Source organism: Chiloscyllium plagiosum, chromosome 1, assembly GCF_004010195.1.
Source record: "Chiloscyllium plagiosum isolate BGI_BamShark_2017 chromosome 1, ASM401019v2, whole genome shotgun sequence".
Lineage (NCBI taxonomy): Eukaryota > Metazoa > Chordata > Chondrichthyes > Orectolobiformes > Hemiscylliidae > Chiloscyllium > Chiloscyllium plagiosum.
Window position 1 is genome coordinate 85,581,370 of NC_057710.1, and position 15,394 is coordinate 85,596,763.

A 15,394-nucleotide genomic window follows, 5' to 3' on the forward strand; every position below is an offset into this window, starting at 1 on the left:
TCAACCTTACAGCATGATCCCTTTCTGAGTTTTCTGCCTCATTGATACAGTTGTCTTTCTTGACTTCTCTTGTTCTAACTTTCCCTTCAATTTCCTTTTTAAACATCCAGTTTGTCCCCCCCCCTCCCCGCTACTTAGTTTAAATGTAGCGATGTTGCAGTAGCAAACCTGCCTGTCAGAATCCTGGTCCCTAACCTATTAAGGTGCAAACCGTCTCTCTAGTAGAATTTATGCTTACCATAAAATATACCCCAGTGATCCAAGAACTTAAATCCTTGCTTCCTGCACCAGTTCCCCAACCACACGTTCAAGTCGATTATCTCCCTGTTTCTGGCCACACCAGCCGAGGAACTGGAAGCAAACTGGAGATAACCACTTTGGACATTCTGCTTTTCAGCCTTCTTCCTAGTTCTCCGAAGTCCCGCTGTAGTATGTTCCTCCTCTTCTTCCCGACATCATTTGTGCCAACATGTACCACCACCTCTGGCTCTTCACCCTCGTCCTTGAGGATTTCCTGCACTTTGTCCGCGATGTCTTTCACCCTGGCACCAGGAAGGTAACACATCATCCTTAAATCCTGTCTGCTGCCACAAAAACCCCGGTCAGTTCCTCTCACGATGGAGTCCCCTATTACCACGGCTCTGTGCGATGTCTGACTCTTCCACTCTGCCTCTGCGCCAATTTTTGATTGACAGACCTGGCCGCCTTGCAAACTGGCAGTGTCATCAGTCTCTACTGTTTCCAAAAGCTTCAACTTGTTCCCGACAGGTCCTTCTCCCGGGGTCTCTTGAACCTGTCTTCTTTCTGCCTTCCTCATCGTCTGCTCTCTTCTGGCATGATTGGTGTAATAACCTCGCTGAAGGTCTTGTCCAGAAAGATCTCGTTCTCTCGGATGAGCCAAAGGTCCTCGAGTTCTTTCATCAGCGCTGCAATATGCTCGGTCAATAGCTGAATGTGCACACACTTTCCACACATATACGAGCCAGACACACCAGAGTCGTTGACCTCCCACATCAAGCACGTAGCGCACTGAACCGGCAGGGAAGTCATGTCTTCACCCTCTTCAACTGTGGCGTAATCACTTCATTCAACCTCCTTGTCAAAGACTCCTGAGCTGAAGCCTCACTCTTCGATCCAAACTTCCTTAGACCCTCTTTTTGTGGCAATCATGTGGACTTTTAATTTAGGTTAGAGGAGGAGGGAGGGAGGGAGACCCTACTTTGTAGGACCTGGGGTTTAGAACACACCCACTCTAATAGCAATCACTTACCTTCCCGACGGGCTTTGCGCTCCGCCTGAACTTCCGCCCAGCTCCCGCCGGTCTCTGCTGCGAAAAGACGAGCAAAAGCTCGCATAAAAATTCAGCAGATATAAGGGAAGACAAATGGAATGTTTACCTTTATTTCAAAGGGAATGGAAGAGAAATTCTTGCTAAAATGATACAAGGCACTAGTCAGACCTCAATAGAATACAGTGAAAGATTTTGGTTTCCTTACCTAAGGCATTGGAGGAGGTTTGGAGAAGGTTCACCAGGTTTATCCCAAGCATGTACAGATTTTATGAGGAGAGGTTGAGTAGGTTGGGCCTGTACTGAGTGGAGGTTAGAAGTGTAAGAGGTAACCTTATTGAAACATACAAGATTCTTAGGCAGTTTGACAGGATGGATTCTCAGAGGTTGCTTGCCCTTATGGGAGAGTTGAGGACCAGAGGGCATAATTTCTTTTCTAAAAGGTAGTGAATTTTGTGGAATTCTTTACAGCAGAGGATTGTAGAGGATGTGTCATTAAGTATGTTCAATGCTGAGATTAACAGATTTTTAATTAAGGATTATGGAGAAAAAGCAGTAGAGTTAAGGATCATCGAATCAGACATAATCTCATTGAATGTTGGAGGAGACTCAATGGGTTAATGGCTTAGGTGTGTTCCTGCGTCTTATACTCTAAATCAGAAACAAAGACTGACTCACTCAAACAGTATAATAATCGCCATTTTTATTAAAGTTTATTAAAGATTTTATAAATACATGCTGAATTAAATACAATTGGCAAATAAAACTCCAAAAGTTGGCATCTATTCAGTATTAAAACAAAAATATAACCAAACCTAAAATCATTTAAATAATAAAGATAAATTGAAGATAATTTAATGCAGTTCAAAATTTGGAATACTAAATAAGTCTCACAGGTATGCATCATAAAAACAAATGTCCACTTAAAGGTGAATCTTCAATTTGCAATGACATCAACAGCTGTAAACATTTGAGGCAGCTATGTTATATGACATTAGAACTACAGAACTGGAATATCTAATTGGATAATAATGTGAATATCAGATTTGATTTTAATGGGGAAACCATTACTTTTTAAATCAGTAACTTATTTCACTTATTTTATCCCAGTGGAATTTCGATGGCATCAAGAAGTCTAAGCAAAATATACTTGATCAAAATGTAAAGTTGCTATTTAATGATTATTATATATATTTATGAACTACACTCAAGAAATCAATACTGATTTCTTAGTAGTTATGTTAAAACATTGCTAATTCCAGCGTAAGAAGCTCATTTGCATTTATTAACCATGTTGTTAGCCTATTTTACTATTGGTATGTCTCAAGAGAATAAATGTGAAGATGGTAAGATCTTGGTTTACGCTGTATGGTCAAGGATGAGATAGCACATCAGTGACAGTTATTAATAATGAGACAATTTTGGGAATGGTAGCAAAAGTACTAGTCACAGTTAATGAGAACAAACATATTAATAAATATCTTGCATATAAAATAGAAAACCTAATTCAATACAAAAATATCTTTGCAGAATAAAAAGTATCTTCATAATGATTGACAGTATTGTACAGATATATACAGCTTAAGATGGGCATTGCATTAGATTGCGTAAATCTCAGTGCCACATTATCTTGAGGTCTGTTTAAGAAAGTATATGGGAAAATATATAATTAATAACACCATATTCAAATACTATAATTCACATAGTTTATAAACCAGCACTTTTTTTTCCTGTTTTTTTATATACCTTCTTGCAGCTTTACCACAGCAGAAAACATTTTGTTTTATGGTTCACTTCTCATTACACTAATATGGTAGATTTAATCCTGTGAAATAAAGGTATGCTCATGTAAGTAAATATATGTTCTATAAAGGCATTAAGAAAAACTAACTGAAAATTAATCATTTGCAATTTCCAACTCTAATGCTGTGCAGTCATTTGACAATGAGAAAGGGGCTAAATGTTGCTGCTGTTCTGTCACACATCACAGAACAAAAATATGGTTGGGCAAGCTCTTTTGTTTTAATAAGTAATATAATGCAGAAGTTCAAACCTACTTTAAGCACAGGTAGATGTTATCTGAACAATTGGAAAAAACGCTGTTCTTTTAATAACACTAAAATGTTAAACAAGCTGACAAATGTGCATAGAACATTGATCTATCTTGGAGTTATCACAATTCACTCCAATGACGAGAAATGTAATTAAAAAATTTGCCTGGAACTTAGAATACTTCATTTCAAAATTTTGCAAAAACTGATGAAATCAATACTGCAAAAGATTCAGCTTGCAACTTTGCAAACGCTGTTTTGGTGAGAACTATGGATCCATTTGTGAAACGTTCAACTGGCTTTAGTGATGGATACTCCTTCAAGAAACTTCTAAAACTGGGAAGAGAAAAATAGAAGTTTTAATTACAACATAAATTAAACAATTTTACATTATATAAAGCTTTGTATGAACCTGTGTTTGAAAAGGCAGACTATTGAACTTTATATAATGAACAAATGGCCTCCATTTGACCTTCAATATATATGCACCATCCCAGCTCCATAAATGTATATCTTCTCCACTTCATTTATCCTGCCAACTCATAAAAAAAATTCATTCACATGATATGGGATTTGCTGGAAAGGGTGGCAAATATTGTCCATCCCTAATTGCTCGAGAAAGTCGTGTTAAATTGTCTTCTTGAGCCATTGTAGCTCATGTGGTGCAATACATCCACAGTGGTGTTGGGGAGTTAAAAATCTTGACTTATTGTAGCTCCAAATCAGGATTATTTTTAATTTGGATGAGAACATGAAGGCGCTGGTGTTCCCATGTATCGACTGCCTTCGAGGAGTGGAGATTAAAACACTTCATACATATGTTTAACTGAGCCAAAGGCAAATATCACATTTCTGGGGTTCGTTTCTTCATCCTACCTTTCTAGTTATCCTTGTTGTATAGATTAATAATGCTCAGCCAGGAGGCAGCCACCCATGACACTGTTGAACTATAAGTCATTCTGTTATAATCTGTGTTTTGTCTCTGTGAATTTGCTGTATTGCGATTGACAAATTGGGGATGCTGTTTCTATAGCACAAACTTTTAACACTTTAAATACTATTTCTAAAGTACCATTTCTCTATAACATAGGGTTGCAGAAGAACTGACTGTACTAAGATTTAAAATGTCCTGAGAATTACTTTGAATGTTTCCTGAAAAATGCATCCTGTTAGACCCATTGAATGCTGGGAAAGAAAAGGGTTAATTAAATGTGAAGCCTAATAAAACGAATTCCATACCGGGAGGAGAAAATATACCTGCATGGCTACAGATCTCGAAATAGCTTCTTGAGGGATGTTAGAACATTTACAACTTTTTTAAAAAATCATTTTTGAATCTGTGAGATGAGAGTTGAAGGTGACCTTTTGTCAGTGAGCAGCAATTTGTTTTTAAAAAAAAGCAAGAACAAACAAACTGGTATTTGTTTATAAGACATGGCCTGGAAGTTAATTGCACATCGATTCTTGTGTAAATAATACTATAGACATTTTGGATCTAAAGGTGCATTGTGCTCAAGCGATGGCAGATGTTCGGACATTAACAGGGGCCATCACAGGTCAGTGCTAACTCTCTAACAAAATGAATGTTGAAAAAAACACAAAGAGAAACCGAAGTTTGAACTGCATATTTTTGTTAGAAGGATTACAGTTGTGAAATCTATAGGATGGAGGTTTAATTACACCATGGTTATCCTCCTTTATCAACTTATTGCAAGTTCACAGAATAGAAACTCAATTATAAGAATTGAATGAACATTCCTCAGACCCAATGAAAACTACTTACATTGAAATGTGCCTTTAGAAATCAAGCAAGATATAATCCTACATTCATGCAATACTATGCATCGTGGAAACTGTTCAAGTGATCTGGCCAATTACGGCTCGTTTTTCTCTTTCACTTTATACCTTAATTGTGTCTGGCTATGTGCAAGTGTGGGCTATAATCAAAAAAGATTGTGAATAAGTCACAAACACTAATTAGATTACCTCGTTATATAACTTTGCTCAGCTAAAGCTACTGCACTAATAATTAATTAATTATTTTACTTCAGCTATAAAAACTTGGTGCCTTGTATCAGTTAATCAAAACATCGGGTTTGGAACCATTGGGGCAATTTTGATGGCTATTGAATGCTTTAATTTTGCTGTGTTGCAAAGACAAGGATGGGGATCATTTAATTTGGCTGTTGGTCTCTGTGTCATAACAGGGGACATAAAGGTATCCTGTCTTATCTGTACCACAGCTGTAACCCATGTTTCATTGAGTAGAGGTCATTAGAAAAAGCAATACGGGTCTTCTATGATTGTGATTTCAAATAAGAATTCTTTGTCTTGTCAACACTGAAGGATTCCTCTGTAAAACTGGAAGACATATCGCTGACAGATGATAAGATTTAGAAGATTATATTCTAATGCTATAATAGAATATAGCTGGATAGAAATGAGGCACTTAAGCCCCGGAAATGAAGGGAGGCAAGATTTCAGTTAGCTGGTTTAGACAGTGCTATCAGTGTGAGAAGTAAATTTGCTAAGGTATGAAGATTCTAGGAGGAATGGATAGCATCTCAACAGGGTATAGACTCCAGTGTTCTCTCAAAAGTTAATGAGTAGTGTCTGGCGATGACTCTTTGCCTTGTTGTGAGGAATATCTGCTTTCTGACCAAAATGTGTGCAAATCTTCCAAGCTTAATACTATACTATAAATGTGCAAAAAAAAGAGTATATAAAACACTAAATTGCAATGGCATATTTTGATTAACTAGTACGTCTCATATACCACTAGACTGTTAGATTTTTGAGGGGCTTATAAACTACTTACTTGTCATTTAATAGTTAGTGCAACATTCTAATCCTTTTTTAGGCGAGCCCATATCCTGAGAATGTGAAACAGGGCTCACTGAGGTTCTCAGTGGAGACAAGGAGCTGATGGTGGTAGAAAGACCATGCCGATGCATCTCTTGAATTGCCCGCTCTCTGTGGAATGAACAATTTGTCAGACAAAAAGATCCTTTATTTCTGAGCATGTACTCTGGAAACTAATGACTTCAGTAACTTCATTTTGTGAAACCAACAGTACATGTTAAGCAAATGATTACTATAATACAAAGTAACATTCTGTAAAAATGGTAATGTATAGCTAGAACTAATAGAATACCCAGTGTGGAATTCCCTCTACCCTATCCCTGTAACCCTGCACCCATCCAGCCTGCACATCCCTGGACACTGTGGACAACTTAACATTGCCAATCCACCTAACCTGTACATCACTGGACTGTGGGAGGAAACCAGAGCACCCAGAGGAAAACCACACAGACATGGAGTGAATGTGCAAGTTATACATTGTCACCCAAGAGTGGAATTGAACCAGTGTCCCAGATGCTGTGAGGCAGCAGTGCTAACCACTGAGCCACTGTGATTGTTTTCAGTAATATTTTCCAGTGACACAAACCAATAATGAATCATCAAAGGTCGATATAACAGCCAAAACACAATAATCTGTTCTTTACAAGTTAATGCATTTTAAGATCTTCAAGTAGTTTAATATAATTGTTAAATATATTTTGTATTTTAAACATTACCTTTCAAAACGCTCTGTCGTTAACTGACGTTTGATAAGGTCAAGCTCTGTTTGAAGTTGTGAAGACTTAGCACGAAGCTGAATTATTTCTTTATTCTGGCTTGACCTGTGAGTAATTATTAGTTACATTAGATATAAGTTATGCATCAACAATTTCAGATTCAGTTGTCTAGATTTTTCACGAGCTATGTCTGTTCTCAGGCATAATGAAAGTGGATTGTATAACTGCATTAGAAGCAATTCATCAGACTTTCTTCATACAGTCACTTTCAGGATTTACGAGTGAAAGCCCAATACAAAATTTTGCAGAAAATACAACACAGCAACAAGCTCTTCCCTCCAGCGCAGAAAGAGAACATTCAGCCTATTGAGTCTGCACTGACACTTTGAACAGCATGCCACCCAGACCCACCCCTAGCATGCGCGTTTTTAGCACACCTAATCCACCTAGTCGGCATATCCCTGGGGCAGTGGTATTATTGCTGGACTGTTAATCTAGAGACCCAGGTATTGTTCTGGGGACACAGGTTCAAATTCTGCCACAGCAGATGGTGGAATTTGAATTCAATAAAAATCTGGAATTAAGAATCCAATAATGAGCATGAATCGATTGTTGGAAAAACCCATCTGGTCTGGCCTACATGTGACTCTAGACCCACAATGTGGTTGACGCTTAACTGCCCTCTGGGCAATTAGCAATGGGTAATAAATACTGACCTAGCCAATGACGCCCTCGCCCTGTAAATGAATAATTTAAAAAAAAACCCCGATAGGTAAGTTTGCATGGCCAAATCACCTACATCTTTGGAGCAGGTTTGAAGGGCTGAGTATCCTAGTTTTGCCAGTTGCTCACAAGTTTGTAACCACAGCAGGCTTAATTCTGAGGAATACTCAGGATTCTTTTGCGATAGTTTCTATATTTTGAAAGAAACACTGAAAAAGCAGATGCTAAAATTAATAAATAATTACCACTCACACTTTGCTCTCTGCTAGAGTCAGCTTGTCCCCAAGAAGCTGTATTTCGGATTCTTTTTCATTCTTTGACAGGTGACACTGAAATTCCTTTTCTCGAGATGATGTCAACAATGTCTCAAGGTTCTTTACTGTGACCCGTTCAGTACACATCTGTTTCTTTAAAAGTTCAATTTCGGACTTCAAATCTTCCCGTTCACTTAAGGTCTAGATAGATACAAGGAAGAGTTTTTAAGCAGATTCAAAACATGTGCCACTTATCAAATTTTGGCTTATAAAGGGAAGATTAAATAAACCAATCAATTTTTACTGTTCCAATTAAGTTCATTCTAAGTTAAAGGGCAGATTTTGATTGAGAGATTTACAATCTTTCACAACACTTTACTTAAAACTTGCAAATCATAACTGGTCCCAACATTTTTCAGTGACAGTGGTTGGTGATGACTTGGCTATTTCTATTATTATGGGGCCAAACACCCTCAAAATATAAACAGAAGATAGCCTAGACCCTAACTTTCCTATTTTAAAGGCAAATGCCACGTGATGCATTCCGGATGCAATTTGATTGGTCAAACTACCAGTCTTGAAGAAAAACACACTTTATTCATACTCCATAGTGAAAATATAACAAAAGAGAGAAGCAATTGGAATAACTTAACTCTATTGGAAACTTAGTAGAGTAATAGATTATTTACCTACAAAATAGTAACTTTTCCAATATAGTAACATCCCATAAACACACCCTTGACAAAAGCAAATTCAGTTAAATAGATAGTCTCATATGCAATTCTCCAGTCCAGGAAGAAAAAACAGAAACAGAGTAGCATGGAGAAATGTACTGCAGCTTCCAAACACAACTTCAAGACCCCAGCAACTAAAAATTCTGGCTCTGTGGGAACTTGACCCCACCCATTCAGGCTGCTTCTAATGTTCCAACTTTCATATAAATCCAAGGCCTCACAAGCTGTTTACTTTGTGGGCTTTGGAGCTGACTGCCAGCCACCTCTGTCACAACCTCTCTTCTGAAAAAAAACAAGGACAAAATATGCCTCTTAAAGTCATAGTATCGTTGCACTATTTACAAGTCCATGTTACACCTTTGGGTCATTAGTTCACCATCTCCCTATACCACTATCCCTTTTGTCAGTTTATTGTCCTCCTTTTCACCCTTGCATAGCATTTCTACTTTTTTCTTTCAAACAGTCTCGTTGCCTTTGGATTTTGCTGCTTTTTAATTTCAGTTTTTTATTTCAATATCATTGATTTGAAATGCTGACAGTGTTTCATTCTCTACATATTCTGCCTAACGTACTAAGAGTTTCCATCACTGTTTTTATTTGAGATTTCTTGCATTCTATATTTTGCTAAAGTAGATATAAGTTACGCCAACAAGGTAAGAGATACTACACATTAGTAGGAAAAATAGGTGCCACATGATTATTGCTAAAGTAATTTAAGAACAAAGTAGAATGAGATCCTAAGTAAACAGAAAGTTTGCTTCTGGAGAAACTCAGCAGGTCCAGCAATGTCTGTGCAGAAAGCAACAGAGTAAATGTTTTGAGTCCATTGACATTTCTTCAGCATTCATTCAGCAATATGGAAAATTGCCCAATTATAAGTTGTACCCAAAATGCAAGACAAATCAAACCTGGTCAATTAAAGTCCTATTTGTTTACCTTCAAACATCAGCAGAGTGATGACAGGTATAACTGACAGCGCTATCATGCAGATTTGATCAATCGCTGATACCCAATTTGGCCTTGCAGTTCCTGACCTCATTATGCTCTTAGTATGAAGATGGACAAAAGAGCTGAACTCTCGAGGTGAGGCAAAAATGACTGACCTTCACAACAAGACTGCAGTTGACCAAGTGGGGTATCAAGGAGCCCCAATAAAATTAAAATCAACGTGAATCAAAGAAAACTCTCACCCCAGGACATCACTGCTGGACATCCTCAAGGTTCTAGTTCCAGAAGTCATTGTTGTGCATGGACCTTGGAGTTCCATGCAGAAGACAAAAAATTAGCGGTAACTCTATTTAGGTCATCAATATATCATAAAAGAATAGTGGTGCCATTGCTGACATTGGAGGAATACAGCTGGAGAGCAAATTCTATTCTGAAAATCAACTGTTCACTACTACTCTCTAATTATAGCCCCACTTCTTTTAATCCCATTGATTTTACTTTTGTTAACAAGGCTGTACTTCATTAACTGCCTTTTGAAAGTCTATATGGGCAGTTTGAGGGAGGCAGTGGTGTAGTGGTTATATCACTGGACTAATAAAAGAGATTTTGGGGAGCTGGATTCAAACTCCATCATAGTGGATAGTGAAATTTAAATTCAATAAAACAAAACTGGAATTTAAAAAGGTGGTCTAATGGGCACCGTGTCAGCACTGTAGATTGTCATAAAAACCCATCTGGATGACTAATGTCTTTTAGGGAAGAAAATCTGCTGTCCTTACCTGGTCTGAATTATATGTCACTCCAGTCGCACAGCAATGTAGTTGACTCTCAACTGCCCTCTGGGCATTTAGGGATGGATAATAAATTCTGACCTTGACATTCATGCCCACATCCCAGGAACAAATTAAAATTAAACTTCAACTAAATTACCCTCATCTGGGGGAGCATAAGATCACCCTATATGCTGACAATGTCCTTTTGTTCTTGGTCAATCCAGAGAAGTCTGATCTTCGATTGACTCAAACAATTAATTTATTTGGCAGTTTCTCGGGCTACAGGATTAACTTTACAAAATCGGAAGCCATGCCAGTGGGGGGATTAGTGGAAGTGCCTGATCTGAAGGATGGAATGCAATTCCCGTTTAGATGGTCGTCAAAAGGTTTTTTGTATTTGGGAATTTTTATGACCCCTTCATTCCACCTGCTGTATAAAGCTAAATATGTACAACTACTGGAGAGAATAAAACAGGATTTGCAGTGGTGGGAGGGGTTACTGATATAATGGTTGGGCCAAATAGCTCTGATTAAAATGCACGTTCTTCCTTGCCTGTTGTATCCCATGAGATTGCTTCTGTTGTTGCTACCCAAATGAGTGTTACGGAGGCTCACTGGTTGGCCAGGGTCTTTTATTTGGTGTCACAGGCACCCTCTAATTAAATTGACTAAATTACAGCTTTCGCAGGGTAAGGGAGGGGTGGATTTTCCGAATTTGAAGAAATATCAAATAAATGCCCTGTTAGCATATGTTGGTGACTGGGTATGGGGGGGATTCAGAGTCGATTTGGCTTGATGTTGAAGCCTCGCAGTTGAGAAGTCCCCTAGTTAATCTATTACTTATAGATAAGATGAAATCCGTGACTGAGCAGTGTAAGAATCCAATCACTTTATATACGGTGAAAACCTGGAGGATAATGAGGCAAGATGAGGGCAATTGGTCTAAGACCTCGCCGTTTACCCCATTGGTGGGAGCCCAAGATTTAAACCTGGGGCAACGGACTCTGGCTTTAAGTTACAGGAGAATAAGGGAATCTCTTGCCTGGGAAATTTGTTCAAGAGGGAGGTCTTGATGTCATTTAGCCAGTTAAGTCAGAAATATGGATTGGCTAATAGGGACCTTTTCTAGTGCTTTCAGATAAGGGAGAAAAGAGTACTCCAGGAACGGGTGCTCTTTCAGTCAGTACTTTGTATAATTTACAGAAAAGTCGTGCCTTGGGGTATGTGGAATCGAGAGCTAGGAGTGGATATTTTATCGGAGGTATGGGAAGATATATGGGGAAATGTAAGAAAAAATTTCATTATGTAACAGAGCGTAGGCTGGAATCAGTGGAAATCAGGTGCAAATTTGTTGCTGGCTGGAGTCATAACTGGCACATAGAAAGATGTTAGTAACTGCTGGAGGCCAGTCATCTCAGTTTCTGGACATTCTTTGCCTAAGTTCTTCAAGATAGTGCCCTAAGTGCAACCACCTTCAGCTGCTTCATCCATGACCTTCCCTCCATCATGATATCAGAAGTGGGGATGTTTGCAGATGACTGCACAACATTCAGCACCATTTGCAACTCCTCAAATACTGAAGCAATCCACATTTAAATGCAACAAGATCTGGTCAACATCCAGGCTTGGGCTGACAAATAGCAAATAATATTTGTGCCACACAAATGCTCGGCATTGGCCCTCTCCAATAAAAGCAAAACTACTACTACCTCTTGACATTCAGTGGTGACATTCAACCTTCACTGAGTCCCTCATCATCAAAATTCTGGGAGTTATCATTGACCAGAAACTCAACTCGACGTACCATATAAATATAGTGGCTACAAAAGTAGGGGTCAGAGGGTAGGAATACTGTGGCAAGTAACTCACTTCCTGACTAGCCAAAGTCTGTCCATCATTTGCAAGGCTGGATGATTGCAACCCCAAAAACACTCAGACCATCCAGGCCAAAACAGCCCGCTTGATTGGGACCACATCCACAAGCATCCACTCCCTCCACAACCGACGCTCAATAGCTGCAATTTAAGATGTACAGCAGAAATTCACCAAAGATCCTTAGACAGTAATTTCCAAATCCATGGCCATTTCTATCTGGAAAGACCCGGACAGCAGGTACATGGTAACACCACCACTTGCAAATTCCCCTCCAAGCCACTCACCATCCTGACATGAAAATATATTGCTGTTCCTTCACTGTCACTGGGTCAGAATTTTGGAATTGCCTCCCAAGGGACATTTAAGCGCTACCTACCTTGAATTGCAGTTCAAGAAGACAGCTCACCACCACCTTCTCAAAGGGTGACCAGAGATGGACAATAAATGCTGGTCAGTCAGTGACACCCGTGTCACATGAATGAATTTTTTAAAAAGCCTGAGTTTTGAACAAAAATTTAAATTTGTATAGTGCCCTTCCTTGCTAAATCACTTCAAAGGAAACAGTATTCTTTTGTAGCATAGTTACTGTTATAAAATGGGAAACATCAGTCCATTTGCACAATCAAACTCCCACAACCAGAAAGAACATAACAACTGGATAATCTATTTTGTGATGTTAATTGAAAGAATTTTAAAAAATGGTTAGGACACAAAGAGTAACTCCCTTGTTCCTTTCCAGAAACTATCAGGGGAGCTTTTACATTCATTTGAAAGCAGCTAGATGTTGATACCTCATTTGAAAGACAGATCCTCTAATAGTTCGAAATTGTTCAATACTACATTGGAACATCAGCTTCAAGTATACACTTAAGTCTTTGAAATGAATGCATTTGAATCTAATGTTAACACACCAGCTAACTGTGGAAATATTTATTCTGTTCAGGATCAGGTAAATCAAGTGTGAAGAATGTTATACCCTATAAGGAATAATAGTCACTTAAAGCTCCATGATAGCTATCATTTAGAGGATGATCTGTGAAAGTATCATAATTCAATCCTATCTTACTATAAAGGATAAAGTCAGAAGTCACAGAACACCAGGTTATAGACTAATAGGTTTATTTGAAATCACAAGCTTTCGAAACATAACCACTTTGTCAGGTGACCAAGGAACTATGTTCAGAAAGCTTGTGATTTCAAACAAACCTGTTGAGCAATAACCTGCAGTTATGCGATTTCTGACTTTATCCATCCCAGACCAACTCCAGCACCTCCACATCATTACTGTAAAGGATAACATGGCGTAAAATTACTATAATATCTTCACAATTCATCCTGTTAAACATTCTCTAGGAATACCACACATAAATAACAGCAAACATCCAATATATGATGAAGGCTCTGGTAATGATATTAAATCTGTCGAGCGAATGTATAATTTCAAAAGATAATTGTGAAGGTGACTTGTTTTGTAATGTGCTCTTGATCAACCGTTCCAAAATCAAAGAAATAAAATGTTGTCATCTACGTTTGCATTCTTGCAATCAAAATTAAAGTCAATATTTAGGAAGTGGTCTACAAAAGTGGAAACACAAACTTACAATTTCTAATGATTATGTAAATAGTTCTTTCTTCATATTAATCGAACATTGCAAAATGTTGCTTTAAATCAAGCATAGATAATATTTCATCTAACCATACCCTTTCATGTTCCATATTCTTAGAAGTAAGTTGCCGTGATAATAATTCCTTATTCGAATCCAGTTGGGCACACAGTTCTCTGAGTGAAGTCAGGTCCCCTAAAACATGACATTTCTCAGCGTGCGTTTGCCGCAACTCTTCCTCCAGTTTGCTCATGCTTTTAGATATACAGGAAATCTCTTTCTCATATGCTTGCTGGGCAGCTAGGTGCTAAATTAAAGAAGAATTCACACAAAAATATGACATTATATTGAAACAAAAGTTTAGTGATAGATAAGTTAATTGATGGTGCAATTTAGAAGTAAATATGAAATAAACAATATTTGATGTGTTTCTTTATTTTTTAATCAAAGTTTGACTTCTGCACACAACAGTACGTCTTCAAGGCATTACAAGGTGTAATCACCTGGGGCATTGCTTTTAAGGAAATTCCAGCTGCAGCAGTCAGTGATCATCCTACATCACACTGTATAATGCTCCAGGCTGTACTTACGAGACTCCTGTCCAGACAATATGGGGCAATCAGTTCCCCACAAAAGATGGGGATTGACCTTTCACTCTCCTACTACCAGCAATGATTCACAACCAGAAGTAAAGTAGAAAGCAAAAATAAAAGACAGTCAAAGCAAAGGGAAGCATCAAATAGGATAAGAATAAAGTTAAAAAGGCAAAAGTAAAGCCACTGTTTCTGAATGCGTGTGCTTTCATAAAATGATTGACAACTTGAATGCACAAATTGAGATAAATGAATATAATTTAACTGCCATCATGGAGACATAGATGTAAACTGACCATGACTGGGCACTCATCATCTAAGGATATTTGGCATTTATAGGTCACTAAACTGCAGAGGCAATTATAAGCATGGTATAAATCAGGAAATCAGAGATGCATGTAATGTTGGTAATACAGTAGTTAAATACATGTCGACTGGGTTAACCAATCAGTGCCAACACAGTGGAGGATGAATTCATGGAGTGTATAGGAGATGGGTAACAGTATATGTTGAGGAGCCCAAAAGGGATCAGGGTATTCTGGATTTATGTTGTTAACTTGAAAGGGCTAATTAATAACTTTTCTGTAAAGGAGCCTCTGGAAAACAGTGACCATAATATGATAGAATTTCATAATAAGCTTGAATACAATATTGTTCATTCTGAACTAGGGTCTTTTATCTGATGAAAAAAATGAAGGAAGTATGAGAGGCAAGTTGGTTATGGTGGATTGGAAAAATACATCAAAAGATTAGGCAGTAATGGTTAGTATTTAAGAATTACTTAGGAGAAAGTGAGGACTGCAGATGCTGGAGATCAGAGCTGAAAAATGTGTTGCTGGAAAAGCGCAGCAGGTCAGGCAGCATCCAAGGAGCAGGAGAATCGACGTTTCGGGCATAAGCCCTTCTTCAGGAATGAGGAGGGTGTGCGCCAAGCAGGCTAAGATAAAAGGTAGGGAGGACGGACTTGGGGGAG

The 15,394-nt window shown here is 38.2% G+C and overlaps 1 protein-coding gene across 3 annotated transcripts in view; it reads right to left on the reverse strand.

The window, feature by feature from the left end:
• Positions 1-1,989: 1,989 nt before the first annotated feature.
• The window catches only part of cep135 (centrosomal protein 135), a 135,068-nt gene continuing 121,663 nt past the window's right edge, over positions 1,990-15,394 (reverse strand). For all 3 annotated transcript variants that reach the window (XM_043690581.1, XM_043690562.1, XM_043690570.1), the window contains 5 exons: positions 13,926-14,135; positions 7,893-8,095; positions 6,918-7,022; positions 6,158-6,312; positions 1,990-3,675 (listed from right to left, as the gene is read on the reverse strand). In XM_043690581.1, the coding sequence (XP_043546516.1) occupies positions 6,165-6,312; positions 6,918-7,022; positions 7,893-8,095; positions 13,926-14,135 (666 nt within the window). In that variant the 3' untranslated portion in view covers positions 1,990-3,675; positions 6,158-6,164. The remainder of the gene's footprint in view (positions 3,676-6,157; positions 6,313-6,917; positions 7,023-7,892; positions 8,096-13,925; positions 14,136-15,394) is intronic.